This window comes from Helianthus annuus, chromosome 8 (genome assembly GCF_002127325.2).
Source record: "Helianthus annuus cultivar XRQ/B chromosome 8, HanXRQr2.0-SUNRISE, whole genome shotgun sequence".
Taxonomy (NCBI): Eukaryota; Viridiplantae; Streptophyta; class Magnoliopsida; order Asterales; family Asteraceae; genus Helianthus; species Helianthus annuus.
In genome coordinates this window covers 135528774-135538250 of record NC_035440.2, presented here as the reverse complement: position 1 = coordinate 135538250, position 9477 = coordinate 135528774, and the positions used below count along the sequence as shown (strand labels likewise).

At 36.7% G+C, this 9477-nt stretch overlaps 1 protein-coding gene across 2 annotated transcripts; it reads left to right on the top strand.

Moving 5' to 3' along the window:
* The first annotated feature begins 1555 nt into the window (after positions 1–1555).
* LOC110873823 lies at positions 1556–8180 on the top strand. Of its 2 annotated transcripts, none has more exons than XM_022122834.2 (8): positions 1556–1678; positions 2087–2245; positions 3779–3850; positions 4090–4151; positions 4237–4357; positions 5329–5415; positions 5522–5611; positions 7852–8180. In XM_022122834.2, the coding sequence occupies exons 2-8, from the start codon at positions 2087–2089 to the stop codon at positions 8002–8004; spliced, it is 744 nt and encodes a 247-aa protein (XP_021978526.1). In that variant the 5' UTR covers positions 1556–1678; the 3' UTR covers positions 8005–8180. The 2 variants fall into 2 exon arrangements, with proteins under 2 accessions (XP_021978526.1, XP_021978528.1); XM_022122836.2 differs by lacking the exon at positions 1556–1678 and adding an exon at positions 1702–1852.
* Positions 8181–9477: the final 1297 nt, after the last annotated feature.

The window sequence follows — 9477 nt, the reverse complement described above, 5'->3', positions numbered from 1 at the left end:
TTTTCCGATCGTTGGTCCCCGGCCCTATCCGAGAAAAAGCTGCGAAGAAGGAAGAAAATGGCTTGGTTGTTGCTTCATGCTTGAGAATGGAAATGGAGGATGGGTAGAGATGGAGTGGGGAAGAATCGTATCATTGAAGGGGTGATGATAAGATTCTTCAGTTGTTTAAATCATCAAACCTAATTGATTATATTAATAATTATTCCCACCGTTTGAATCATCAATTGTCGTTTCAATTTACACTGTTTCAATTTACACTGACTGTTGGTCTGAAGTTTTCGTTTTGCAAGAATCATGTAGGCGATAGACATTGAATTAAGGGCAAATTTAAGAGAAAGAGGTGAAAATTTTGAAAAAAAATGCATGATTTTTAGGCTACAATCTTAAAATTGTAATGAAACTTGCATTATTGTACATGAGATTTATATAGTTGTAAAGATAAAGTTATGTAAACTAGTTACTTTCCGTCCGCGCGTTGCGGCGGAACCCAATGACTACAAAAGACGTGTCAGCAACGGCAAAAAGATACCGAATATCAAATCATAAATAAAAAGACGTGGTAGGATAGTCACTCCGTCATAAAAAAAGCGATTTTAAATAACCTAATATATAATAATAGGACCCACACGTCCTCCATGTTGGAAATTCGGTTGTTTTCAGTTCAGTTATTACGGCGCTAACACGTTAAAATATGGATGAGCTCGGTACCGGTAATGGCAGCAAAAGTACCGATCCGGAAAATCATCGAAATTAGGTACCGGCATCGAAAATGCTCGGTACAATACGGTATGGTATTTGAAGGTAAAAATCAATAAATACAGATATGGTGCTAGACCGGTGTCGAACCGAAAGTAACGATTCTGAAAACGCCAAAAGGTGGGTACCAAATTGGTACCGTAAATGATTTGGTATAGTAAATTTGGTACCGATATGATACCGGTTCATTTACAGGATTTGATACGATTTGCTCATCAATATTCTAAATATCCAAGTTAATTTTACATGCTACAATTCATTCATTACAGAAAAAGATAAAAAAGAAAGCAAAATAAGTTGTGTATATACAACCTCATTCAAACGAAATACAGTTTACTTACTGTGTGTATGAAAAATAATATAAACGGTGCAATTACTTGCATTGCTGCGTTGCTACAGGATTTGATGAGCTTGGTACCAACCGGTACCGAAAATACCGTTACCGAAATCCCCAAAAGTGGGTACCCGGTACCGAATATACCTAGCATGATACGGTTCGGTACCGGTCGGTACTGGTACGGCACCGGTATTTGAGGGTAAAAACCGGTGAATACCTGTGCAAAACCGGTACCGAAAATACACCGATTTGATAAATTTGAGAACAGTATCTATACCCAATACCATTCTAATTTTAATTACTATATGATAAAAAAAATAATAATAATAGTAATAATTCTGACAAAAAATATTAAAATAACAACAAACTAATAGTTGGCAATTAGTAATATGCAAATTCTAACAAAAATAATAATAAAATAACAAGAAACTAATAGTAGAGATATAGACATTCATAGCCCCGACCCGACCCGGTTCAATACTATATCCGATTATCATTGTCTAAACAACCCAAATATCTAGCTAACGATTTGACCTGTCAACGACTGATTCCAAAATCAACACATACTCGATAACTTCTTCAAAGGTATCCAATTTCAATCTACTTTCAATTTCGTATTAATCTTATGAATTTTTCATGTTTTTATCTGCATAGTGACCTTCAATTCACAGGGTTTTCATCCGCAATTGCTTCAGTTTGGTTAATTTATGTTAATTAGTCGGTGTTTGTGATTCTGAACAACTAGAAGAAAATTGTGGTGTAATTCTTCATCGATAGCCTTATTAGTGTTGAAAACTGGATAGTAAACTTCATTGATGATTGAAATTTGATTGTTTTAATGTTATGTTAGTATAAGGTGTATTGATAAATGCCCCCAATTCAAGTTTTAGGGTTTGAACTTTGAAAGTTTTTTTTTTTTTTTTTTTTTTTGTGTGTGGGGGGGGGGGGGGATGGGATATATGAGATGATACATTTGTTGTTGGTTTTTTGCAGATGGAAGAGCACCTAAGTTTACGTGTTGATCCTGATGAAAAATCTGAGGCTCATGGTGTAGAAGAGTCGTTGATTCAATCAGTAGAATGTCGAATCTGCCAGGAGGAAGATATCATCGAAAACGTGGAAGTTCCTTGTGCTTGCAGTGGCAGCCTCAAGGTAACATTTCTTATATTAATAAATTTTATGCTTGCGGTGTGCACATATAATGTATATATGTGTGGGCGCTCGGGGGGCAGAAGTGAAATGGTACTAACTTTAACGTTATTTTACTAATTTCTTGAAAATAACGTTAAAAGCGGCGGATGGTTAATCATGCAACATGTGGTGGCGTTGATAGCTGAAAGACACCGGGGTACATGCACCAATCAGTCTCTGTCCCGATTGTTTGAGTGTTATGTGTCTTAGGTCCAAGGCTTGATACAAAACTACAATCGAGCCGGAGGCCTCACTGGAAGCAGCCTCCCTATTCCTATGGGGTAGAGGTAAGGTTGTCTACATCTACCCTCCTCAGACCCTACCTTAGCTTTGCTATTGGTGGGATTTACTGAGTATGATGATGACGATGCTTGTATTCGTAATATACGTCAAACCTGGATGTATGCGTTCTTATAGTAGGTAGAAACCGGGATAGTAGTAGATATATTATACGTTGGTAAGCTAAGCACTTCATTCTCTTTGGCGGAGGTTTCAGACTCGAATCCAGCTTTCACTGGCTTCTACCTTTAACCCCTTGAAGCCCACTTGCCCAGCGCAAAATGCATTTTACCTGATACTATTCGTTGACAGGGTATTGGTGGGGTCCCTTAGTTTACTGGTAACGGGTTCTCACGGCCACAAAATACAAAGTATAAGATAACTAACTTGTGTGTTGTGTATATAAGATTTGGGAAAATAATGCCCCAAGTTTCTGTCTCTCCTTTCATAATAAAATAAGAAGCTATGCTCCCATGTAAGCATTACCTATGTCTTGTATTCTGGGCATCTGTGTTTAAAAAAGCGCGCTTAAAGCGAGCGTGAAGCGCTGGAAAAAACGCTTTTTTGGGTCTGAAGCGTTACATTACGTGAAGCGAGCTTTAAGCGGCGAAGCGATGAAGTTGTGAAGCGACGCTCCAGCCAATCAGATCACCATTTGGGCCATTTTTTAAGCCCAACAATCTTTACAAGGTACATATCGACGATATAGCGACTTCCTATGTGAAATCCGGCGACAAATTCCGGCGACGGCGTTGCTTTCAGCCGGAAACCAGGAAGAAGGGGGAAGAAGAAGAAGAAGAGAGATGCTGAGAGCGGCTGCGTATCTGTCTTTTAGGCTTTTAGGGTTTTTATAAGTTAAGGTTTTTAAACATTTAACCCCTCTTATCTTTCATTAGTTTACATTCAGTCCCTGAAAGTTCTAACTTTTTACTTAAAAAGTGTAAAGATAGTTTGTCTATTTAAACATTTAACCCCCTCTATCTTCAGTAGTTTACATTTGGTCCTTAAACTTTTTAATTTATGCATAAAAGTACAAAATTAACATTACAAAATACATATATATAATATGGAGTGCTTCGTATACGTGAAGCTCTCGCTTCGCGCTTGAAGCTTCGCTTAAAGCTTTTGGAACCAAAACGCTTCGGAGCGCTTCGCGCTTTTTTAAACCAAGCTGGGCATAAATCATGCTAATACTGAAGTACTCATATTTTGCAGTTTGCTCATAGGAAATGCGTTCAACGATGGTGCAATGAGAAAAGAGACATAGTTTGTGAAATCTGTCGTCAGGTATCTCAAATGCCTGCTTTCTTCTTGTTTAATTTAATAGCAGATTTTGTATGTAAGTTTTCGTGTTTAACTGTGTCTCCTTATATTGAGACGTATATCGCTAGTTTCCCATTATCCTCATTGGGAATATTGTCGGTAGTGAATTATGTCTATAGGTTTTAGACGAATTCCCAGTAGTATTCTTAATGTAACTCAGAAATATAAACGGCTGACGTGTTGGAAAAATCTTCATTCGACAGCCTTACAAACCTGGTTACACTGCTCCCCCACCTCAATCTGATGACACCCTCATCGATATCAGGCATGTAATTCACTTATTCTATTATTCTCATTACAAATTACTTGATGGCATCAATTTGATTAGCCAAACATGGTTTCTATTGCAGTGATCCTCGAGTCTCGGCTATGTCAGCTGCTGAACAGCAACGACTGATTGAGTCAGACTATGATGAGTATGAAGACAGCGGTGCCAGTAGTGCCTCTCTTTGTCGCTCAGCTGCCATCATCGTAAGCCATCAGTTTTTATTTTATTGTAAGCCTAGGGTTTGAGTAGGGGTGTGAGTTTTTGACACGATGCGAATCTAAACATGTTCAGGTCAGTTTTGGGCTAAATGGGTCGTGTTCAGATCGCTTGACGGTTTCGTGAGTTGACCCGTATATTTAAAAAATATCATGTTTTATATCATAAACTGATCATCTTATCCCAAAACTGTAAACATAAAAAAATGCGCATCAGGTTTTATAGTTCAAACATAATTATTTTATATCATTTGTATTTTTGGTTGTAAATCTGTAATTTTATAGTATTAACGAGTGTGTTCGCGGATTGGCGGGTTCAACCCGACCTGAACCCGAAAATTTTAGACGAACCCGAACATGAGCCGAACCCGAAAATCGTGTCATACATATGAACACGAACACGGCCCGAATATTCGCGGATTGATCTGAACACGGCCCCGTTCAACCCGACTTTGTTTTTTTTTTTTGTAAATTAATACATTAAAATTAAAATTTGTATAAAAAACACAAATGTATATAATACAATTACATTATAATTATACAATTTTATGTGTTTTTAAGTTATAATTATGGCATAAAATACACCCAATTTAATGTTGTACAAAAATATAATATAATATTAATGGGTTGAACGGGTCAACCCGCCAACCTGACCAGGTTGACCCGAACCCGACCCGTTTAGCTAAACGGGGTCGCGGGTTCAACCTGAAACTGACCCAAACCCATTTATACTAAACCCAAACCCAGAAATTCGTGTTAGGTTCGTGTCGTGTTTCGGGTCCTATCAGAAATTCACTCCCCTAATTAAATGCTCAAAAAAGATGAAATAATATTCCATGTTTTAACGGTGTTGGTTCAACCCAGTAACCTATGAACACGATCCATTTAACGCCTCTAGGTTTGAGTAATCATCTGGAATTCTTACATTTGTTACTGTTGTACATTTTTTTTGGGGGCAGTTGATGGCTCTTCTGCTATTAAGGCATTCTCTCAGTATCGGAGATGATGATAGTGATGATGATGATGATCCTTCTGTCATTTTTGCTGTAAGTCGACTTCATCGCAACAATTTTTATCTGCTCAATAAAACTTATCTATACACATTTAATAATGTTTAAGGAACGTGATTGACGAGTTGTATATTATTCACAGCTTTTTCTGCTTCGGGCAGCTGAGTTTCTTCTTCCTTGCTACATATTGGTCTGGGCAATCGGTATATTGCAACGCTGCAGACAAACACAGGTAAGATTCAATGATGTTTGCTAGTTAATGTGTTCATATTTTATTTTTGGTTTTTGATAGCTAACTTTATTATTTTACCCTTTTGACCTGTTATCAATAAAATGCTACCCAGATCAACCCTCGTTTGTAATGAGTTGCAATTTCCACCACCTTTAAGCTATCTTTAATATTTTATCAATATAACCCAGGTCGACCATTTCTTATATACATGGTTTGCAATTTCCACTTTTATAGGCTATCAGTCAAGGACGGATATTTGAGATATAGGTTATCGCGGTGGGATATCGGTAATTTTAATATCATACAAATTTATATATATAGCAATTTAACACTAACAATTCAGTATACCCTCCTACCATTAACAAATTAACCTTTTGCATCTTGCAAAACACTAACAATTGTAGCAAGTAGGAACTAATGATTAAGACTTAAAACACTAACATTTAACACTAACAATTAACAATTAAGACTTAAAACACTAAAACTAACAATAAGAAGAAAGACGAATGGTAGAACTGAGAAGAAACGTATTGATATCGGGAAAATCAATGATATATCGGTCAATACCGCCGATAACATTGGTACCGATATATTACATGGGGACCGATAACTGATATATCGGTGATATATCACCGATATAACTGCATAGCCTGTTATCAATAAAATGCTACCCAGATCGACTCATTATCAATAAAATGCTACTCAAGTCGACCCTTGTATAAATGGTTTGCAATTTCCACCTTTATAGGTAAGTTTATAAAGGTGGCAGTTGCAATCCATGTATACAAAACAAGGGTCAATCTGGGTTGCATTTTATTGATAACGGGTGAAACGGGTTAAATAATAAAGTTACCTTAAAGGTGGCAATTGCAACCCATGTATACAAAGAGGGTCGAACTGGGTGGCAATTTTGTTGATAACTGGACAAAAGGGTAAAAATAATGAAGTTAGCGATAAAGGTGGATATTGCAACCTATAGGTGAAAGAGGGTGATTTTATTGATAACGGGTCAAACGGGTAAAATATTAAATTTAGGGTGAACGGAGTGGGCGGTAAACTCACGCGGTAAACGTGTTTACCGAGCGGTAACACCGCCGCCAATGGTGTTTACCGCTCGGCTGCATTGTTTGATCGGTGAAGGTTAAGGTTTACCGATGAGGGAAGGGGGAGAGAGAAAGGTGTGTGGTGGGGTCCATTACTTCTCAACCAATCACACATTTTTCCTTTTTTTAATTAGTTTACCTAAACCCCATTAGGTAAACCACCGCCAACGTTTTTGAGCATTAGGTAAACAATTTAGGTGAATTGACGTGGCATTGTCTGATTGGGTGAATGGGGAGTTTACCTATTTCAAATAGGTAACCACTCCCTTCACCCTTAGATACAACGGGAACATGTCACATGGGTCATGAGTTGTCAAAAGTGTCTTTAAATGCTTACCTCAAATCATTTCTATTTTAAGAAATTATATTATCATCTTAATCATATAGTTGTTTGTGTAATCATATTTAATATAATACTATCAACAAATTTAAAAAATTGAAAAAAAGGTATTGGGGGGCTAATCAAACCTTTTTCTAAAACCAAACATAGAAAGCAATCAATTTCACCTGAACCCATTACCCGACCCACCCATTTTGCCACCTAGAGATTTTCATTTCAATACACTAATTATGTATGATATTATCTTGATAAATTTTCATTTCAATACACTAATTTGCCCTGCTTGCGGTGTGTATATATAATGTATATATGTGTAGACGCTCGGGGGGCAAAAGTGAAATGGTACTAACTTTAACGTTATTTTACTAATTTCGTGAAAATAACGTTAAAGCTGCGGATGGTTAATCATGCATCATGTGGTGACGTTGATAGCTGAAAGACACGGGGTATATGCACCAATCAGTCTCTGTCCCGATTGTTTGAGTGTTATGTGTCTTAGGTCCAAGGCTTGATACAAACCACAATCGAGTCGGGGGTCTCACTGGAAGCAGTCTCTCTATTCCTACAGGGTAGAGGTAAGGCTATTGGTGGGATTTACCGAGTATGATGAATGATGATATCTTGATAAATATAAATTTTTGGACCAATTAGTGTTGCTGGGCCCATGTTTATTTGACCCGACCGGCTCATTTTGCCACCTCTTGTTTTTTTTTTAATGTTATAAAACTGCGCCATGAGCTTCCTGAATTCGTTAAATAGACAACTTTTAATCAAACCATTTTCTTGAATAAAAACAGGAAGATGAATCTCTGGCGGCTGCCAATGTTCCATTCATGACTCAGGCCGAACAACACAGAGGGTTGAATGTCACCATTGCACCAGGACCCGTCGTGGCTCCAACACCCACATCCACACCGCCAGTAATCTCCACCCATGATACTATTCAATAGCGTATATATTTGTATCTATATGAAATGAAATTTGAGATGTTATTGCCCGCGTGTGAGTTGTGTGTTACGGGCTGCCAGAAACCTTTTTACCAACCTGATTCTTTTCGTGTATCGAGATTGTACATATTTATTTGTTATTATAAATATGAGATATAAATGGGACCCACATTGGAATAGTATGGTTATATAGGGAAAGAAAGAAAAGGATAAAGCAGAAATTGAGCTCAAGAAACCATGACTGGTTTATGGATATAAGAGCTTGAATTCTAAAGGTGATAAAGCAAACTCTTGGTGGTTAGATGTTTCTATTCTATCAGTATCAGCTTTTCCTTTATCTAGCTTTCTTGCATCTGTTGCAATCTCCAATAGCTTTAGCAGCCAACCCATCCCTCATCTTATTTCACATAATTTGAATTTTCATCACATTTTTCACAAATTTTCATCACATTAATGATATATATTTTTAATTTTTTTTGCTTACATTCAAGAAAATTATAAATTTCTACTAGTCCATCATTAGAGAATGTGAGAAGAATTCCCATTTACAAAATAATAAAAATGTTGTCAAGCTTAACTTATAGTTAGCGTTTGGATCCGCGTTTTGATATGATTATCTTATTATTGCGATAATATGACGATTTGGGTATATTCGAGTCATAGTCGGTTTGGATAGTAATTTCACTTTATTTAGCCATAGATAATACTGGTCATCTGTGGATAAAGTAAAATTACTAATATAACCTATGTCATAACCTAATTTGATAGACTTTTACTCTTAATTCACAAATGTGGTATCCATCAGCTTATTTTTCTTATTCTTAAATAAGAAGAATTTACGAACGCTTAATGTCTAATTATCTAATTAATACAACTTTAAATGTCGGACACACATCTATACACAAAGCTTTGTGCACATAATACCCCATCAATTACTTTGCAAAGAAGTTGAGATCAAGATTGAAGATGAGATCATCAACAAGTTACACATTTGATAAAGATTCCAAGATTGGTTTTCCAACTTACTTTTCATTCAAACCTGTCAGAGTTTACTAAAGAACATCCCCTTGATATGCATCCATCTTCTTTTTTTGCTTCTATTGCACATCATCATACTCATGATTGAAATGAATCTACTTCTTCTTTGCTTTTTACACCTTTACTTTCATACAAATCTCACAAAAGATCAAACTATGCCTCATATATGTAACAACAGTCATATTCCATAACAAACACACCACCATCACTAATCTCTCTCTCTCCAAATATGGGGATTGCAAATCATAGAGTGATGATGATGATCTTTGTTTTCATCATGTTCTTATCCACACAACAAGAGACGGTTTCTGCGCTTAGAAGCATTGATCTTGCATTGAGATGGGGAGGAGAAAGATTGTTCTCAAGACATTCGCGGGTTCTAAAAGGCGACACAGTTGAAGAAAATGTGAATATAGCACCAACACCTGCGATGATGTT

Excerpts from the sequence above, each read along its gene's own strand:
- LOC110873823 (XM_022122834.2), top strand. The coding sequence starts at position 2,087 with ATGGAAGAGCACCTAAGTTTACGTGTTGATCCTGATGAAAAATCTGAG. Across the intron at positions 3,851-4,089 it reads TTTGTGAAATCTGTCGTCAG|CCTTACAAACCTGGTTACAC; the intron begins GTATCTCAAATG and ends TTCATTCGACAG. Across the intron at positions 5,416-5,521 it reads ATCCTTCTGTCATTTTTGCT|CTTTTTCTGCTTCGGGCAGC; the intron begins GTAAGTCGACTT and ends TATTATTCACAG.